The following is a 20,741-nucleotide window of genomic DNA, read 5'->3' as shown; positions in this document are numbered from 1 at the left end:
GTACGTAATATTAAGTATGACTGCTTTTTCCATTCTTAAAGCAGTGAGATAAGGATTACATTATTTTACCAGTTTTGGGAACCACAGGTGTGAATTAAAAACAATTTGCCAGACTAATTATGGCAGGACCGACCGATGAAAGGTAAGTGAGGAATGCGACTCACCTGATGGGTTTCGGCAACCCCATTGGAGTGAGGTTGGCTGCAGGCTTGGCTGGTGTTTTGCGAATCCTGAAACGGGAGACTTTACCAGCAATTCCATCTTGTGAGCATTCCATGTTCTGTGAAAGAAAGCCAGACCAGTTGAATGAAAATGCCCATTATGTGGCTCGTCAACCATTTCCAGATTGCTCCATGCTTCAGATGGGATATTCAGGCAGCTTACCCTACCTTAAGTTCTGAGTCAGATAGCGAGGTCTCCTCGGACCCAATCCTTTTCCGAACATTCTGCCGCTTCTTGGAACGAGAGGATGTCTTTGTCCGTTGTATGGGGCCTAGAGCACAGTGGATAAGACTCGCCCTGTCAGACGAGTTTTCCTGGTATGGAGAAAAAGGCCTGCAAATTGTCAAAAGGAAGACTGTCAATAACTTGGGCAGGCAATAAGACATGGGGCAGAAAGGGTGGGACAGACAATATTTTACTAACTGGCACTAAAGGCGAGGTCTAGTTGTGACGAATAGAATAAATGGCAAAAAGGGTATAAAGGGGAAACTATACACATACACACGCGCATGCACGCACACGCGCACACGCGCACACACACACACACGCGCGAGGGAAGAAATAAGCCCATTTCCCCAACATCATTTTCAATGCTAAATGGCTATAAAAGTATCAGAAACGCTACACAAAAATCGACACAAACCATGCCCATCAAGAAATGAAATATAAACAATTAACTGTAATGAATTCCCATTTTTGAGGGTAACTGATGGTACCAGAGTTACACTAGGGGTCGGGCAACAACACCCACTCTGATGTAGGCCTCAGAAGAGGTAACCCGAGGATCTCCCAGGCGTCCCAGTCATCTCAAGCTCTTGTGTTTTCCCCAACATACTGCCCCGACCACTCTTGGCAGCTGAGGCACAACATGGGCAACACAATTAAAAATATACTATGCCTGTAGGTGGTATTGTCGCCACCTCAGGGGCCTACAAGTTTTACAATAGTGATACCTGGTTCACTGAAAGGCAACAGTTTGAGAGTGCCACATAAGCAGCAGCCCATAGACCATGCCCGCGCCCTGGCAGTTGTCAGAACCGGTAAGCAAGATGCAAGGGTAGATAGCAGAAGATTTCATAGCTCAGACACAGCAGAATTGCCTGCATGGGAAGAACATCTAACATGGCAGCTGGGTGTTTTAATAACTAGCAGAGTCATGCTAAATCCACTTCTTTAAGTCACACAAGAACTGTCCATTCACACTGCGCACCCGCAGCCCCACAAAAATAGCTGAACATATGGAGGATATGAGGACAGGCCCCATGCAGGAATAAAGGGGAAAGAGGCAGGCAAGTAATGTGGCAGTCAGGAATATGGGGAATTAATAAGGTGGAGGTGCAGCAAGGAGGGTACGCAGAGGTTGAATTAAGGTGGTGAAAGGAGCAGAAGCGGAGGAGAGAAACACAGGGTAGAGGAGAAAGGGGCAAAATAGTTAAGGTGGGAGACACTAGCACTTAGGTAGCAAGGACGAGATGCTGCAGATGTGAGGGGGAGAGAAGAGCAGGGGAGAGAGTAGAGGGAGAAAAATATGACAAAAGGATGTAGAGACAGAGCCCACGTAAGAGGATATGCAGAAGGCTAGCGAAAAAGGAAGGCATATAACAAGAACGAAAAGGGTAAAAAGAGAAAAGTGGAGGAACAGATTGTTATTGTTATTTTGCATTTATATAGCGCCTTATATACCATTGGTATGGTCTGAAGGCGCTGATAGGTTGAATGCCCTTGGGAACCGAAGTTCAGATCAGTAGAGAGTCAAAAGGTGCGTGTGAGCACCAGGTATGTGTGCAGCTCGTGCGATATCCGTGTAATAGCTGCTTCTTAGCGGTAGGTGTGGTGGTTGAGAGATCAGGAGTATGTGTTCGTTCTGGTAGGATTTATCCAGACCGGGTGCGGCTGCGTTAGGCCTGAGGAGACCACCTGGCTGGGGGGTGCGTAACCAGCAGTGTTTACTTAGAATAATGTGGAGTGAGCGGCGGATGTTGGTATGAGTAGATTAGTAAGCTGTGTGAGAGCGACGGGGAGATGGATAGTTTAACAAGGAGAGACTCGCAGGAAGGAATGGAAGGTTGGTTGTCGATGATTGAGGCATGGAAGAGAGACTTGAAGACAAATGCTAATCCTCCACCTCTGGAGGGACGGTTCAGTGGGATGAGGGAGTAGTCAGGGGGGAAGGCTTCATTAGCGATTGGGGGCAAAGTCGTCCGAGAACCAAATTTCGGTGATGAAAACCAGGTCTATGGTTTGTCAGAGGCGAGAAGGTCAAAGATGCAGTGTCTGTTTTTTTTGCTACGGATCTGGCATTAAATAGGATGCAGTTCACATTGGCAGGCGAAGTTGGTCTCGGAGTGGAATGGGGTTGTGGCGGCGAGAGTGGAGACTGGGGAGGGAAATGGGTGGGGGTGATGCTCAATGGGAATAGTGGGCGAGCAGAAAAATTGGCGGGCTTCGGGCGGGATTGGGTAGCTGTGTTAGGATGATCGGGTTTGGTTCGGGGGATTTGAAGGTAGGGTGTGGGCAGTTAAGAGTTTCAGTTGCAGATGATGAGAAATCGAGGGTGAGAGGTTTTAGGAAGGGTGAAGCCACGGGGGAGGAGGTGATTGCCGGAATGAGGTGGTGTGTCGAGACAGGGGAGGTGAGGAGTGCTGAGAGATTGAGGGGGACCAGCTCCGTTTCCTCTTTAGTTTCTTTGTAGCGATTGGAGTGTGAGAGAGGGTAGGGGGTTCAGAGGGCGAGAGGGATGCAGCTTTGGTTCTTGCTAGGGCTAAGTGTGCAGTTTTTAGGGAGGAGAAAGGGTGCGGTCGGGGGGGGAAGGTGGCGGGGGTTTGTGGGCAAGGTAGGGGGTTGATGAATGCAGGGCGGGGTGTGCCTGTTATGATAGTGAGGGGAGCGGGCATGGATAACATTGGCTGGTCTGTGGTGGGGTTCCCAGGGGGGGACAGGGGGGAGTTGTCTTAGGGTGGTTGGCTCGCCATCGTGCCCCTCTGGCTTGGTGTTTGGAGAGGGGAATGGTAGGGAATGCAAAGGGGGGTGGGATGATTTGGGCAGGGGGGGGGACGGGCGGGAAGGCAAGGCAGATCGGGGAGTGGGGGCTGTCCACGGTGGTCGTTTCCGACAAACTCTGGTGGGGTGGGCGAACTCATGCTTGGTACAAGCTTTAGGTGGATTTTAGGAGGGTTTTCTAATTGTAGTTCTAAATTCAGTGGGGGCATGCTTTTAGGCACACTTCCAAGTTCAATTTGCACAGGGATGATATTAGACTATTAGGTGCACTTCTAGGTTTGTCTGTACACAGAGGTGCTATTAGGTTCTATTAGACACACTTCTAAATTCAACAGCATACAGAGATGGTATTAGGTCTACCTCTAGATTCAATTTTATATAGAGGGGATATTAGACTATTAGGTGCAGTTCTAAATTCAACTGTACACTGAGATGATATTAGGTCTACCTCTAGATTTAATTTTGTAAAGTAATGTTATTAGGTATATCTCTAGATTCAATTTTTTTTTAGTAAAGGGGATATTAGACTATTAGGCACACTTCTCTCAATTCGACTTTATACAGGGCGGGTATTCGGCATGATTCTAAAATCAACTTTGTACAGAGAGGTTATTAGGGAGATTAGTCGATTCAACCAGGCACGGTATTAGACTAATAGGATATTGGGCCCACTTCTAATTCAACTTTCATAGAGGGGCAATTGGGACACTTCTACATTCACAGAGGTTATTGGGCACACTTCTAAGTTCAACCTCTAGTGCACTTCTAAATTCAACTTTCACAGAGAGTCTATTGGGCACAGTTCTAGATTCTAAATTCAACTTTCACAGAGAGTCTATTGGTCACACTTTTAAAATCAACTTTCACAGAGAGGCTATTGGTCACACTTTTAAAATCAACTTTCACAGAGAGGCTATTGGGCACACTTCTATTTCAACTTCAAAATTCACTTCTAAATCCAACTTTCACCTAAAAGCTATTGAGCACACTTCTAAATTCAACTTCAAGTGCACCTCTAAATTCAACTTTCACTGAGAGTCTATTGAGCATACTTCTAAATTCAACTTTGCACAGAGGGGCTATTGGGCACACTTTTAAAAATTCAACTTCTAAATGCACTTCTAAATTCAACTTTCACATAGAGCCTATTGGGTGCACTTTTAGATTCAACTTTCACAGGGATGCTATTGCGCACACTTCTAAATTCAACTTTCACGGAGGGCCTATTGGGCACACTTTAAAATTCTACTTCTAATGCACTTCTAAATTCAATTTTCACAAATCATCATAGCGCAGAGAGGCTACCAGGGACACTTCTAAATTCAACTAGGACACTTCTAAATTAGATCATGGGAGAGAAAGGAGCATACAAAAGTGAAGTAAAAGATTGGAGGGGACCAAAGGAGGAGAAACTTGTAGTGTTGAAGAGAAAAATCAAAGGGACTGGCAGACAGGAAAGGAGGCTCAAGATTAGGAAGTAAGGGGAAGAACAGAGAAAGCAGGCCGAGAAATGTAAGACAACAAAAATAAGGGAGGAGAGGAGGAATAAGCAGAAGAGAGGAATGGAATGAAGGTGGAGTCAAGAGGAGAACGGGAGAGTATCCTGCATCTCAACCCTAAGTAGACTCAAACAGTGGTTGGGTGTGGCAAGGACACAGCTGAAGGCCTGGAAGAACAGACAGCTCAGCACCACAGGCCAGAAGGAGATTCGTTTATTAATCCTGAGGTCCAATAGCAGTGAAAGTCTGACAACCAGTCCTTGACACAACAACCCAAGGCCTTGGGGGTGGTTATGCCAGCCATTCCAGAAATCAAGGACGACGAATGAGACATCCTGAGAAATCCAGCCCAAGGCAGTGAAGTGGTAGCAGTAAAAAGTATTTATTGAAAACAAAAAATTAACAGAAAAACAAGTACACTGGCGGAATACCAACAACACAACACATTTACGTGAACCTAATCAAAGTAGCAACACAAACAGTATACAATAGTCACTAGCAGCAAAATAGAAATCCTTGCTCCAGATCAGGCTATAAAAAAGCAACAAAATCTTAAGTAACTTGGCCAGTGAGCAAGTGATGTTTCAAAGAATATTTAAAACTATTCACTCAAACACAACCTAATATGAAAAGGTCAAATTCCAAAGATAACTACCCAGGAATTTTTATGATTTGCGCCTACATGTCAAGTCTTCAAGTCTTTTGGAATCTGACTTCTTAGATCTGCCAATTAGCTTGAATGCAGAGGTCGCCTAGGCTGGTACCATGCAAGCAAATTTGATAAATACGATTGAGCACCATTTTGTACCATCCTCCCAAGTAGGATTAAGACACGCAAATGGAATAGGTCTCCCATTTTCTGCCAGCCCAGTGCCTTTCAAGCTGATGAAACATGATCAAATTCCCCCAGAAGATAGATGGTTCAGAGGGCACAATTTCGTAGACTATGGTTTTGCTAAAGCTCTTTTTGAGATACCCATGTTGACTTATTTACAGTAGTTACCTAGACGGCACAATTGTCTGAATCAAAAGGATTTGATGTTCAACTTGTAGCAGAGCACCCATGCTCCTGATATTACATTTTAGCAACCACATCCAACATCAACTGAAGGTAGATGCTGGTTAAAAAAAGACACCAAAATTCGTAACCGAAATAAACCGTAGTTGCCAGCTTTCCTAAATGTTCAGGCCATTAAAAAGGAAGAGACCCTGCAGGATTTGTCTACATTCAAAGGTATGGTTGTCCTGAAACACAACCAGACAGTTATATTATGGACATTATCGGAACTTCCATGTAGATCCACTAGGACCCTTGTGTCATTGGCACAGCTAAGCAAAGCCTCCCACCACCTGGGCTAAAAAGTGAGCATGTAAGGGCTAAGTAAAAAAGAAAAAAGGGATGAAACTTTAAGAACTCGTCAAGGAGCCATGGATGAGATGAACTTGCCCAATTGCACTGTCAGATTCCTTTCCCTTAAAAGGAGCCAATCCATGGCAGGACTGGACCTTTAATCCCCAACAAGTGCTCAAGGTGGTGGAGAAAAATATCATGGCCCAACAGTATCAAACACTGTAGATAGATAGGTCACGTAGAATTAAAGCAACAGGTCTGCCTCATCACAAAGGTCAAGCAGCTTTTACAGCATCAGAAGAATGGTTGTGTCTGTTCTTCATGTTGGGTGAAAGCTTAACTGGTAATTCGATAATAATGAAGACCTTTCTATATGTTTCGAAAGTTGATCAGTAACGTATACCTCCAATCTTTTGCTCATAGAAGGAAGATTTTAGGTGGGTCTATAGTAAAATGGCAGAGAAGAATCTAATATAGCCTTTTCTTAATGATTGTGACAAAGCTAGTCTCCTAACCTTGTTAGGAGGGGGTGGGAGCACAGCTAAACTGGGGTTGGGAAGCCTAGGGAGAAATTCAGAGCCAGTTCTTACCTTGAGGAAGGCAGTGGTAGCTAGAAGGCCCCAATTCATGCCCCTGCTTGTGCTAGAAAGTATTTAAGCAGAATACCGTTGTCCAAACTCAATAAATTCTGTGCAAAGTGCTCGCCAGTCTATTTTTTATACGGACCCAAGAACAGCAAGCTATTCTCCAGCACCACACATAGCCCGAAAGATAAAGTCGACCCAAGGAGAACATAACCCTCTGCCGCTTAGCATTGCTAGCATTCCGTGCCAGATAGAAGAACAAGTTACTTTCTTACCTGGTAACGTTCTTTCGATGGGATGTGCCTCCGATGTATTCCACAACTATGACAGGTAATCACCACAGCTGAGCTGCTTTGGAAAATTTTCGGCTTCTGCGTCAATGATGTTGATACGCTCCCTCGAGGGCCTCTGTCGAGCCGACGTCACCGGATGTTATAAGTAGGACGCACGACACCCGTAGCCTCAGTTGTAGTTTTTTCCCAGAACGTGTGGCACCAATCTTCTGCCAGTATGACTACAGAAAGCCTTGCGGAAACGTAAGCTGCAATCGCATAAGTAATTCTGTAGAGGGGCAGGTCGGGAGGGTGCGATGTGGAATACGTCGGAACATCGAAAGAACGTTACCAGGTAAGAAAGTAACATTCTTCAAAGGGAGTGTGTCCTCCGACGTATTCCACATCTATGACAGACTCCCAAAGCAGTACCAAGGTATGAAGGAGGGAAAAGAATTTAGAATTTTAGAATGCCCAATTAAATCGCTGAATAGAGAACCGCCTTGCCAAAGGCCAAATCTTGCCCATGGATAGAATCCAGGGAGTAGTGTTTTACAAAAGTATGGACAGAGGCCCATGTGGCTGCTTCACAAATGTTACAAATGGGAATACCCCTCTGCAGAGCAGTAGAGGCAGCCACGCCCCTAGTAGAATGGGCCTGTACGCCTACCAGAGGGTCCTTACCCGCCAAACGGTAACAGTCAGAGATTGTCAAGATAATCCATTTAGACAAAGACTGCTTAGTAACAGCTTGTCCCAAACGCCTTCCAGCGTATCCTACAAAGAGCTGATCGTCCACTCTGACCCAGGACATGTGCGAGATGTAGAAACTTAAAGCTCTCCTAGGATCCAACCTATGGAGCCTCTCCTCTTCCTTACCAGGATGCGGAGGAGGATAGAACGCCGGAAGAATGACCTTCTTGCTAAAATGAAATTCCGACACCACTTTCGGAAGAAAAGGAGGAACCCTAAGGACAACCCTGTCCTTATGGAACACCGTGAAGGGTGGCTTATCGGATAGTGCCTGCTACTCACTCACTCTGCGAGTGGAAGTAACCGCAACTGAAAATACAGTTTTAAAGGTCAACAGTCTCAAAGGACAAGAATGTAAGGGCTCAAACGGAGCTCCCATCAGGAACTTTAACACTTCAAATCCCAACCAGGCACCTAGAAAGGTGAAGGTGGAAACACATTAGTGACACCTTTAAGAAACTGAGAAATCAAAGGAATCTTAAAATAAGAACACTCCTCAGACTAGCGCTTAAATATGGACAGCGCCGCCAGGTAACCCTTAATGGTACCCACTTGCAGGCCCTTGTGGGCTAACAAAAGCAAAAAAGACAGAACCACAGGAATGTAGCATGAAAAAAGGATCCACTTTCTTAAACCTGCACCAGTCGCAGATCTTTCTACAATGGCAACGGTACAGGGACTTTGTTCCGGGCCTTCTGGCCAAGAGCAACACCTCCATCACATCTTCAGGGAGGTCCCAATCCTTATCTCTCAACCTCTCGGAAACCAAGCATGAAGGTTGAGAGACTGGACCTCTGGATGGAGAACCTGACCACCCTCCCGTGAGAGCAGATTGTTTCGATAGGGAAGATGGCGTGGAGGGCAGATGGGCATGTCGAGAAGGTCCGGGTATCACGTTCTCCTGGCCCATGCCGGTGCAATGAGGATCATTCGGGAACTGAACCTCCGCAGCACTTGCGGAATGACGGGGACTGGACGAAACGCGTACAGCAGTGGGAAGGACCACTCCACTACAAACGCGTCCCCTAATGCTCCTCTTGGACGAAATTCCTGCAAGCAGAATCCTTCGCACTTCCGGTTGACACTGGTGGCGAAGAGATCCACTTCTGGGGTCCCCAAAGGGCAAGATCTCCAGGAGAATCTCCTGAGCCAGCTCCCACTCGTAAGAGAACGTGCTATGCCTGCTCAGAGCATCCGCCGCCTTGTTTTCGTCTCCGGCCAGATAACTGCTGAGATCAGAATTTCCTGCTAGATGGCCCAGAACCAGAGCTGCATCGCCTCTCTGCACAGAGGGAGAGACCCTGCCCCCCTCCCTTTTTGTTGAGGTAGTGCATGGCCACTGTATTGTCTGTCAGAATCAGGGCATTCTTCCCCCGCACAGACGGCAGAAAAGCCTTCAGGGCTAGCCTGACGGCCCTCAGCTCCAACAAATTGATGGAGTCTGGACTCCAACAGAGACCAACGACCGTTGACTGTCAACTCATTGGCATGAGCTCCCCATCCCGCGAGGGATGCGTCCATCACGATCGTCACATCCTGCGATGGTAGCTAAAATGGAGCCCCCATCATCTGATTGCCTTCGACGGCACACCACAGAAGATCCTGGACGACCGAGGGCAGCACCTGAACAGGATCCGACATCCTGCCGGAGGACTGTGACCACAGCATCTGGAGAGCCCACTGCATAGATCTCATCCGCAGCCTGGCCTCTGGCACCAGGAGAATGCAGGATGCCATGAGGCCGAGCAACCTCAAGAACTCAAACGCCGGGAGACTTTGGGCATGTTGAAACGTGTTCACCATCTGCAGAATGTGAGAAGCCCTCACCTTGGGAGGCGCAAACAGCCCCAGGGACGTGTCGAGCACTGCTCCGATGTGCTGGAGCTGCTGGGTCGGTGTCAAGTGGGACTTCTTTAAGTAAAGGGAGAAGCCCAGCCTGTGAAGGGAGTGGCAGGTGACTTACAGATGATCCAGGACTTGCTCGGGAGAGCGTGCCCTGATCAACCAATCGTCCAGGTAGGGGTAGACGTGAACCCCCCCTTTCCTGAGATACGCTGCCACCACCACCATGAGCTTGGTGAAGACCCTCGGGGCAGAGGTCAATCCGAACGGCAGTACCTGAAACTGAAAGTGCGTGTCGCCAATCGCGATCCTCAGGTACTTCTTGTGCTTAGGATGAATCTTGTGCACATGAAAGTAAGCGTCCTTGAGGTCGAGGGACACCAACCAGTCCTGAAGTTGAAGGGCCTGGAGGACTTGAGAGAGTAACCATCTTGAACTTGTCCTTCCTGAGGAGCTTGTTCAAACCACTTAAGTCCATGATGGGTCTCAATCCCCCGTCTTTTTTTGGAATAAAAAAATAAGGGGAATATCATCCCTTGTTCCTCTCCGCTACAGCCACCAGTTCTATGGCACCTTTCTCCAGCAGGGATTTGATTTCCTGCGCAAGGAGCGGATCCGGGCTCTACAAAGAGAGATTCCCTGGTGGATTGTCGTGAGGCCTCTGCCGGAAAGGAAGACAGTAGCCGTGGGCTATGATCTCCAGAACCCACACATCTGAAGTAATGGCTCGCCATTCTACAAGATGCTGCGCCAGCCTTCCCCCAATCGGCGAACCATGGGACATGAGCTCATGACTGAGGTGAAGCGGCTGCAGCAGTGCCTGAGGGCAATGAGGCAACTGCCCGAGCAGCCTTGGCACCTCGAGTACCCTGTTTTCCACCTCTGGTACTCCTACATTGGCCCCTTTGACTTGCAGCTCCCCTCGATCTGCCAAAGGTAGAGTAGTATCGAAAGGAACCTCCCTTACATTGCTGTCCCCTAGGACAAAAAGGCAGAGGTTGGCGAACTGCAGAGCTCAACGACTTCGCTGCAGCTTTGGAGGTCTGCAACCTCTGAAGGCTCTCGTCAGCCTTGCTGCCAAAAAGATGTTCATCATCAAAGGGCATGTTGAGAAGCCGGGCTTGTACATCAGGAGCAAACCCCGACTTCTGCAACCACGCAAATCTGCGCATCACGGTGCTCGTCGCCATGGCCTGGCTGACACAGTCTGCCACGTCCAGACTCGATTGAACGGATTCACACATGGCATCCTTGCCATCCTGTATAAGGGCAAGAAAGCCATCCCATTCCTCCCCTTTGGGAATATGTTCAGCCGCCAACAGAGTGTGAGTGAAACAGGCTAAGGGGCACACGGAGTTGGCTGGTTTCAAAGTCAACCCCCCTGAAGAAAACACTTTATTCGTCCAACCGTCAAAACGTTTGTCGTCCCTATCAGGAGGGATGGTAGGGTACGACGCCTGCTTTGCCGGGGCCGTAGCCGCCTGCACCACCAAACTCTCCGGAGTAGGGTGCATGGACAAGTAGCCGGGGTCGCCACTGGCTGGGCAGTATTTTTTCAGCAACGACTTACCCACTGCCGGGAGACTCTCCAGAGCAGTCCAAACCTTCATCAGACCCTTTGTCCACCTCAGAGATGTAATCCAGAGGCTGGTATAAAGCGCTGGATTAGGGCACAGAAAAAGTCTCAAATACAGGCCTTACTGACTTCTTCAGGTTCTTCCTCGGAGTTTCGACCGAAGCACGGGTTACCTCTGGGAAAGCCGCCACAAAAGGCGTCAAGGGAATCTGCGTCGAGCGTGGTGCCGATGGCTTTGACACAGGCCTCAAGGGCGGTGTCCTGAGCGTGTCCTTCGACGGCCTTGGCGTCGATGACTTCCTCGGAGGCGGAGCCTCAAGAGAGTCCCTCGACTGACATGACGCTGACGTCTTCTTAGAAGGCCTCACAGGCTCTGACGGTGTCGAGGACCGAGACCAGGAGCGGGCATGGATAGAGCGATCCACCTTGTCCGATCGGGACCTCGAATGCTCCCGGTGATTGCGCCGACCGCTCGAGCCCGAAGAAGTGCAAGCGGTGTCCCTAGCGTGTTCCCTGCTGGCTTCCTTCGAAGGCGCGGACAGAACGGAGCCCTGCGATTCAAAAATTGCCATCTCCTTACGAAATGCATCCCATTCCGCAGGAGAGGAATGCTTGTTGGGACAAGCAACCCGTCGTCTGGTGGAGTCCTCGGACGAGGACGGGGAAGCCGACCGGTGACGGCGCTTCCGCGAGTGCCTCGAAGAGGCAGAGGAATGGCGGGAACCACTCCGGGACCGAGACTCCCTGGACTTCCGCCGGCGACGCAGAGAGTCGCCCTTCGAATCGTCTGTCGAAAGCCCAGCGGATTTTGACTTTTGGAGTTTGGAAACCCTACCTACAGATAGCTTCTTCCGCTCCCGCAAGGCCTTAGACGTTAATGACGGGCAATCGTCAAAGTCATCGGTGGCGTGGTCCTCACAGAGGCACCAGAGACAGACGTTGTGCGGGTCCATAAGCGACATCTTGGAACCGCAGTCCCGATACTTCTTGAATCCCGACTGCGGGGTAGAAGACGACGAAGACATGATATCTTCACAAACCAAGTTCGAAGAACCGATAGAACAGAAGAACCGAGGCACGCCGAGATCTCCGAAGCGAACACATTCGCGGAAAAAACAGAACTGAGGCTACGGGCGTCGTGCGTCGTCCTTATAACATCGGGTGACGTCAGCTCGACGGAGGCCATCGAGGACAGCGTATCGACGCAGAAAATTTTCCAAAGCAGCACAGCTGTGGTGATTATCTGTCATAAATGTGGAAAACGTCAGAGGAACCAATCCCCTCGAAAAAATAAACACTCATTGCCAAAGCTAAAAGAGAAATATACCAAAGCAATTGAGAATGTTGATCTAATCTATTGCCCATATGAAAAGGAGGCCCCGAGAGAGGAGGACTTAAATCCACACTGCCAAAGAATGGTGAAATTGAAACACAAACCTTATCGGCAGTCGATTAGTGGAAAAGGGAAGAAACAAGAGTGGCAGGAAGGCTGCTCTGAGGTAAGACGTTCGGAGGGTGTTTAGCATGACCTGCAGATAATGTGGCCACTACACGGGTGTAACAAACAGTATCAGTGTGGCTCTTTTTTCCCTTGAAGTGGTTCTTTTATTCGAAGTTGCGGAGCAAAAAGACATTGCCAATTTGTTTGAGTTCAAAACTTGAACACTGAAGTACTGAAAAGTAATAGTTCACTCTGGCCTGGCATGAGAGTAGACCAGGTCAGAGATGGTTGTAATAGTTGGATCTGTTCTGGCAGGAGAGTACACTAGAGCAGAGATCTCGGTCTTAATAAGCCTGGCAGGTGAATGGACCAGGTTGAAGACTTTGCAGTAGTGTGGTATGGTTAAAAGTCTTGAAGTTGAAGCACCACTAAAGTATTTTGCTGATTAATGCAGAATCATCCTGACAAATTAATAACATTGTAGCAACTGTTATATTAATTGCTGCGTAATCTTGTTGAATACATGGTTTTGTGAACTTTTTCAGAACTGTGTTCCTAAAGTTGGAAACAAAGAACTGTGTTACAATATAGAATTTCCTTAATGTTTTTGGAACGGTTGAACAGGCACCTACTCTAATCTGGGGAAGGGGGATTCACCCGGATTAGAGGAAGAAACATTCTGGTGTGAATTTAACGGTTATATTTGTTGTTGAACTGCCATATATCTACCTTTTTAAGTGGAGTATGACTAAGTGTGAAGGACAGAATATTTTTGTTAGAGTGTTCCCTTTAGTTTATTTTAGGCAGGGGAATCCTCGCCAGGGTAGGGATAGTAAGACGTTCATCCAACCTTTTGAGTTAATAAAATGGCATCTTTTTTTGGGGGCGTGGCCTGGAGCCGACTCAACTGGAATGTCTTCCTGAGAGCTCCCGCCTGGCCCAATGCGCCTTTTCATAAAAACCCCGCTTTTAGCCTCCGTTTTTCGCCGGGATTGAAACCTCCGGCAGTGGAACCTCCCCTGCACCCACCGGCCAAGCGATTCCCGGCTTCATCCCGAGACCGCCATGATAGAACCCTCGACAGCCCCGGGGCCCACTCGGCGGCAAGATGGCCGCCGCAGCTTCGGGAATTGGAGGCCGCCCAAGAGGGGGCGGAGCGGACACTGAAGCCCTGCCGATCGGCAACCGCCGGAGACGGTCTGGAGTGTCCATGCTCGTCGATCACTGCAGTGTCCCACTGCCTTGGACCCAACACCCAACCTCCCCAGTCGAGCCCGCCCGGAGACACTGTCGCACCCCAGGAATCGAGGACACCAACCCTAACCCTTGACGATCGAACGCGGTCGCCGACCGCGACCTCCGCGCCTCGGCTCGTAGCACAGAGGGATCGACTCTGCCCACGCTGAGCCCATCCAGCACAGGCACCCCCCCAAAACTCCCTGCAACGCCGGCGAGTGCGGGAGACCGCACAAGAACCTTCGACACCCGCCCACACCCGGACACCCGCCCCCACCCGGATCAGACTCGCTCCCCGGGTGGAGGCACAGACAACGCTCATCCCCGTCGCCGGCGATCCGCCACACAGCCGGCCTGCCTCTGCACCCACCACAGGAGACTATCAGCCTTTACCAGGACCCTGACTGAGGCCCAGCCATTGAGCCCACCAGGTGAGCGCGCGCCCAGAGCCCGCTCACAGGACTGCACCGGACCCATAGAGGCTCGGACCTACGATCCTCCATCTCCCTTCGCTGAGCACATTGCAAGTGGTGATACGGCCACATAGTCACAACGCCTCCCAACGGTACTGGCACGACTGCCTCCCCAGCTTCATCACCCCCCGGGCCCGGGGGCCGTCTTGCGGTCCAGAGCCCGGAGCACCCACCACAGCATCAGGCCCTCCTGCCACCCGCACGCCACCAACGGAGACGACCTCCATCCAGCCTCCCCAGCAACTACATCCAGGCCAACAGCCACCCGCTCCTCGTGTCTCCTGCCCCTCTTCCAGAACCGTCGCTCCATAGGCCGGCAGGGGTTGCTGCCCCCAACATCCTCCCAGGCTGCTCCTGGTCGCAGGATACCCACGCACTCAATACAGCGGCAGCACACTCCGCCACAGGGGACAGGAGGTAAGGAGTCGGGGGGAGAGCGGGAGGACAATCAGCCCACCCCAGGAGCGTGACAGAGGGGGGCCACCTGGACTCGCTGGCTGGCTGGCTTAACTTTCCAAACCCGACACCCACCCGGGATTCCGGCGCAACCTTTTCCCCTCTTACTGTGCCCCCACACCTCTGGAACAGACAACTTCCACTTCCCAGAGCTCCAACCCTAGATCCTCCCGAGCATCTCATAACTTTCACCACCTCGCTAAGACGGAACTACTGCCTCTCCCTGCAACCCCTCACGGCAATGTCCAAAAGCGGGAAAGCACCTAAACAAGCGGACATCATCTCCCTTATGTCGTCCGCGACCGCCGAAAGAGCAAAGAAAGCCGACCTGCCGGGGGAGACCATGAAAAATACCACCCCACCAACCACAGAAACAGATCCCACCCTGCCTCAAGCTGCAACCAAAGCAGACCTACAAGAGCTATTAGTAGCCCTAACCAGGGAAATTCAAAAAAGCTCCGAGGAAATTACTAAGAAAATAAACACTCTGGACAAAAGAATGGGGGAAGTAGAACAGCGAACTGCCGAAATCGAATCCGAAATCTGCGACCAAAGATTCGAAGATGAACACAACAAAGACCGGATAGCTGCCCTTGAAGCAAGATGCAACATCCTTGACGCAAAGCAGGAGGATTTGGAAAACCGATCAAGGAGGAACAACATCAGAATCCGAGGTATCCCAACCACGATCCCGGATCCAGATCTGAAAGCCTATATATTGGATCTCTTTCGTTTCATCATCACCCTCCCAGACACCTCCCCCCTAGAATTGGACCGGGTGCACAGAACAACCCCAAGGAAATCCTCAACGCTCCCCCCGGATGTCCTGGCCAGAGTACACTTCTTTCAAAAAAAAGAGGACATTATGCGAGAAGCAAGACAAATGAAACAGATCACCTTCAGAGGTTCCAAGATCTCTCTTTACCAAGACCTAGCGAATACCACACTCCTGAAACGGAAAGCAATGAAACCCCTAACATCCTGGTTACAAGAAAAGAAAATCCCATACCACTGGGGTTTCCCCACTTCAGTAAAATTCAAATGGGAGGGAACACAGAGGCAAATACAGACTTTAAAAGAGGCGGAGAAACTCATGGGCGTGAGCGGTGCCGACCCCAACGCCGAACCCGAAGAGGCAACTCACCCTCCCCGAGACATATCCCCAGGCGGGCCATGGTCCAAGTCCAACAGACGGCGCAGACTTAGAGGCCCCCCGAAAAAAGACGGCGACAGGGGCTGAACACTCAACAGCAGCTCACCGGGGCAGGAAACAAAGATTTCCTCAAGCAATGCTCTCCCAAGACCAAGGAGGACCCTCCAATCACATCGCAATCAACCCTCCCGCTCCGACACGGAGAGGTATCCCCCGACGAGCTTACTCCCGATTCATCTCGACGGCCCAGTTGGCCACACCGAGCGCATTGGTGCCACAAGTTCCCCAGTGGCAGCAGGTAGAAGTTCCATCTACCAGTCCAACGTTTGGAAAGGAGAAAAGATTCAGAAAGAAGTACGAAAACTTGCAAGAATGCTTTACTCAGTTCGTTTATTCACTGGTCCCAGAGTCAACAATAGACTCGGCAGCACAACATGCAACAACACTCAAAAACAAGCACGCATCTCGTTACACTCATCAAGCCTGACACAACCCCCACAGACCAGCCCAGGGACAAACCCCAAGAATCAGCCTCATCACAACGCCACCAGAGACGACTAACACAAGCGAGTTAAGATTCCTCTCCTGGAATATTCAGGGGATGAACTCACCAAGGAAACGCAGATCGGTTGAGCACCGCCTGAGTCAACTGGCCGGAGATATCGTTCTACTGCAAGAAACGCACCTTCTCGCCGAGGATGAACGACGCATAACATTCAAGAGATATAAACAGTCCTACTTCGCCACCTCTGGCTCAAAGAAAAGAGGGGTGGCAATTCTTCTCAGCAACAAAATTCCACTACTCAACATCACTATAAGAAAAGACCCAGACGGCCGTTACCTACTTCTTAAAGGTACCTTTGAAGAACTTCCCATCACGATAGCCTCAATCTACAGCCCCAATTCCTCCCAAAACAAGTTCTTAAACGACATCCTGCCAAAGATTTTAGCTTTCAGAGAAGGACACCTATTTATCGGAGGAGATTTCAATACCATCCCTAACCCACAGCTCGACAAGACTCTCCCAGCCACGAACAATGACTACGTGCAGGCCCTAGCCTTACTTAAGTTGTTCAGAGAAACAGAGACAGTAGACGCATGGAGAATACAAAACGGCGACACAAGAGATTACACACACTTCTCCAACGTTCATAAGGGATTCTCAAGAATTGATCTAATTTTAATCCCCGGCATCCTACTCCCATGTGTCACTGATACAGAAATCCACACACGCATGATCTCCGACCACTCCCCGATATCTGTAAATCTAGCCATTTCAGGCCAGAAATCCCCCCCTCAAAGGTACTGGAAACTGAATGATGCACTCCTTCTAGACATCAGCATAAGGGCCGAAGTGGAGGACTCACTGATAAATTACTTTGTAGAGAACACCACACAAACATCCCACATCAGTACAATCTGGGACGCAATGAAAGCGGTGGTTAGGGGTGTACTAATAGGAGCCGGAGCTGAACAGCGAAGGATCTCAAACATAGCCCTCTCCAAACTAGAAAAAGAAGTATCCCTCCACGAATCACAGCTAAAAGCTCAATACTCAAGGAAAACCGAACGGGCCCTGAGAAAGGCGAAAACTGCCTTGGAAATGCACTGTGCTGACCGGACAGCTAAATCCCTGGCGTACACAAAGCAATTTTACTACGCCAAAGGAAACAAAGCAAACAGGATATTAGTGCAAAAGCTGAGGGCTCTCCGTAATCGGAACAACATACTTAAACTACGAGGAGTGAACGGAAAACTGCTCTTCTCCCAAACGGAGAAAATGAACGAACTCCTGAGATACCATACAGCGATAATGTCCAGTGACCCACTAACACTAAATGAGCTACCAGAATACCTGAGCGCACTTCCGCCCCGCAACCCCACACATCTGGAGCATCTGGAGGCTCCCATTGAAGTAGAAGAAATTATTGAAGCCATCAAAACTCTCAAACCCTCCGCCCCAGGCCCGGATGGCCTAACCGCAGCCTTCTATAAAAAATTCGCCAGAATTCTGGCCCCACAATTATCCGCTTTATTCAACTCCTTCCTATCCACGAAAACTGTCACGAAATCCATGGCCGAATCAATCACAATCCTGCTACATAAACCCGGAAAAGACCCTGAACTCCCAGAATCCTACCGGCCCATCTCACTCTTAAACAATGATGGGAAGATCTTCGCCAAGGTACTAGCCAGAAGACTGGGCCCAACTCTTCCAAGCCTAATCGACCGGGACCAAACAGGATTTATCCCTGGCAGAGGGACAAACGACAACATTCGACGAGTTCTAAACCTAATTGAAGGCGCTCACAAATCTAAAACAAAAATGGCAGTAATCTCATTAGATGCACACAAAGCCTTCGATCGGGTGGACTGGGGATACATCCAAGAAGTCCTCCAACGCCTCGGCTTCGGCCCCAACTTCACAGCTTGGGTCATGGCTAACTATCAAATTCCCACCACACAGCTCCGAATTAATGGCACAAGGTCCGAACAGATACGCATCACGAGAGGCACCAGACAAGGTTGCCCGCTCTCGCCCCTGGTCTTTGCTCTATCAATGGAGCCTTTCGCCGCTAGAATCAGACAAAATGAAACCATAAAAGGAATCCAAGTGGGTAATCACGAGTATAAAATCGCACTCTATGCTGACGACGTGCTCTTAACGATTACAGACCTGGCAGCCTCCCCAAGGACACTATGGAAAGAGATAGAGGAGTTTGGCACCATGTCAGGATTCAAAGTCAACTTAACCAAATCCTCAACACTACCCATTAACCTAACCCACCTGGACGAGGCCGCCCTCACACCGCTCTCACCAATTCCCTGGGCCAAAGACGCCATAGGATACCTCGGAGTCCAGATCACCGAAAACCCAAAGCGACTATACTCAAAAAACATCCCACAATTACTTAGCACCCTTCAAAATGATCTCAAAAGATGGAAACAACAAGAAATCTCATGGTTCGGACGAATCTCAGCGGTAAAAATGAACCTAATCCCCAGATGGATATACCATTGCGCAGCCCTGCCAATACAAATCCCACCCCCAGCCATACGCGCACTACAGAAGACACTAATGGAATTTGTGTGGGGAGGGAAGAGGCCCAGGATCAACAAACGAATCATGATGAAAGGCAAACCTTCAGGAGGAATGGGTGTCCCTGACCTAGCCAGATACTCGCAAGCAGCTCAACTATCACACGCATTCGCTTGGGTGCAGGAAGCTGACCCCCCGCTATGGCGTCAAATTGAGGAGTCCTGGTGCCCGGTCCCCCTATATGATCTCCCACACCTACCATCGCTAAAACCTCAACCCAACTCCGGGCCTCTTTCGGCCACGACCATCACAACCCAATGCTGGAAAGCCGCAGCTCGGAAATGGGGACACTGTAGCCCCCTAGGACCCTTGTCACCTATCTGGAACAACCCGGAGTTTACCCCCGGAAACCCGCCACGAGATTTTCACGCTTGGATAGCGGGTGGTCTGGCAAAAACCAGCGATTTTATTGAAGTAGGCCTACCCATCACCTTCGAGAGATGCAAATCAAAATTTGGAGTGGGGGAACGGGAAAGATTCCGATACTCACAAATCAGACACTGGATCTCGCACAGAAGAACCCGGGACAAATGCTCGAGGGAACCATCAGCCCTGGAGATCACATTAACTTCCCCGACTAACAAAGGGAAAATATCCTCCATATACCGGCTCCTAGAAAGATCGGACCCAGCAAAGAAAGAAAAATATATGACGGAATGGGAAAAGGATATTGGCCGTGAAATAACAACAGAAAGCTGGGGGCAAATCTGGTCCAGACTACATAAAAGCTCACAATGCGTCACGAACAAGGAAGGAGGCTACAAACTGTGCTACAGATACTACATCACCCCTGTCCAAATCCATAAAGCCAACCCGGACTTCCCCGCCACATGCTGGCGAGGATGCCAAACCCCCGGATCTCTCTATCACCTAGTCTGGAGCTGCCCAAAGGCAGAAATATACTGGAAAGAAGTCCTGAAACACATCAAAGAAATCTCTGGCCTCTCCATCCCTTGGGACCCAGGAATTGTCCTCCTGGGCGAAACCGGCGATGGAGCATTCCCAATCTCAGGTCACATTTCCCGACTATGCAACCACCTGCTATTAGCCGCAAAGAAAGCTATGGCCCGATTATGGAAAGACAAAAATGGCCCCTCGATCGCCCTATGGTGGGCCAAATGCTGGGAGATTGCAGTAGCAGAAAAAATCACGGCAATCCGCTCGGACTCCCTAAACAGATCCCTGAATATATGGGACCCATTCTTGGACTATGCGGCCAAATACCCAACCCTCACCAGGAGACCTCCACTCACTAGATGGCTCCAATGTAGCCCTCTCTACTAATCACCGTTCAATCACCGAACAGACCGGAACAGAGGGAACAAGCATCCAGAACTCTGCCACCCAGCGCCACATCCAGAAACTGTCCACCATTTCCTCCATCCTACGACTCACATTGGGCTACAAACACACTAATTAAATATTTAAATTATAATATTTTGCATTGTTGCATGTAACACTATATCCTGCAAGATCAATAAAATGTTGTTATGAAAAGAAAAAAAAAAAAAATGGCATCTTTTGAAAAAGCCTTCACAAAGTTGTCCACCTCACATTTCTGACCCCTCTATCACTCTAGAGCAGGTCTAATTCAGCTCACTCAGGTATAGTAGCATATCATCTGCATAAAACGAGATGCCATCCTCCCGTCCATACAAATCCCCTGAGGTGTCGATGCGAAATAACTCAGCCAGTGGCTCAATCGCCAGGAGGAACAGTAACTGAGACTATGGGCATCCCTGTTGGGTCTCCCACTGCAGCGGGAAAGAGTCCGAAGTGAAGC

The 20,741-nt window shown here is 49.4% G+C and overlaps 1 protein-coding gene across 2 annotated transcripts in view; it reads right to left on the bottom strand.

Annotated features, from left to right (window-relative positions):
- Positions 1-20,741, bottom strand: part of PRR14 (proline rich 14) — a 738,062-nt gene that overhangs the window by 158,928 nt on the left and 558,393 nt on the right. For both annotated transcript variants that reach the window (XM_069651623.1, XM_069651624.1), the window contains exons 7-8: positions 390-555; positions 165-280 (exon numbers count right to left, since the gene is read on the bottom strand). In XM_069651623.1, the coding sequence (XP_069507724.1) occupies positions 165-280; positions 390-555 (282 nt within the window). The remainder of the gene's footprint in view (positions 1-164; positions 281-389; positions 556-20,741) is intronic.

The sequence above is a fragment of the Ambystoma mexicanum genome, chromosome 3p (assembly GCF_040938575.1).
Source record: "Ambystoma mexicanum isolate Mex_15411 chromosome 3p, UKY_AmexF1_1, whole genome shotgun sequence".
Lineage (NCBI taxonomy): Eukaryota > Metazoa > Chordata > Amphibia > Caudata > Ambystomatidae > Ambystoma > Ambystoma mexicanum.
The sequence above is the reverse complement of the archived record's forward strand: the minus strand, read 5'-3'. Positions and strand labels throughout refer to the sequence as shown.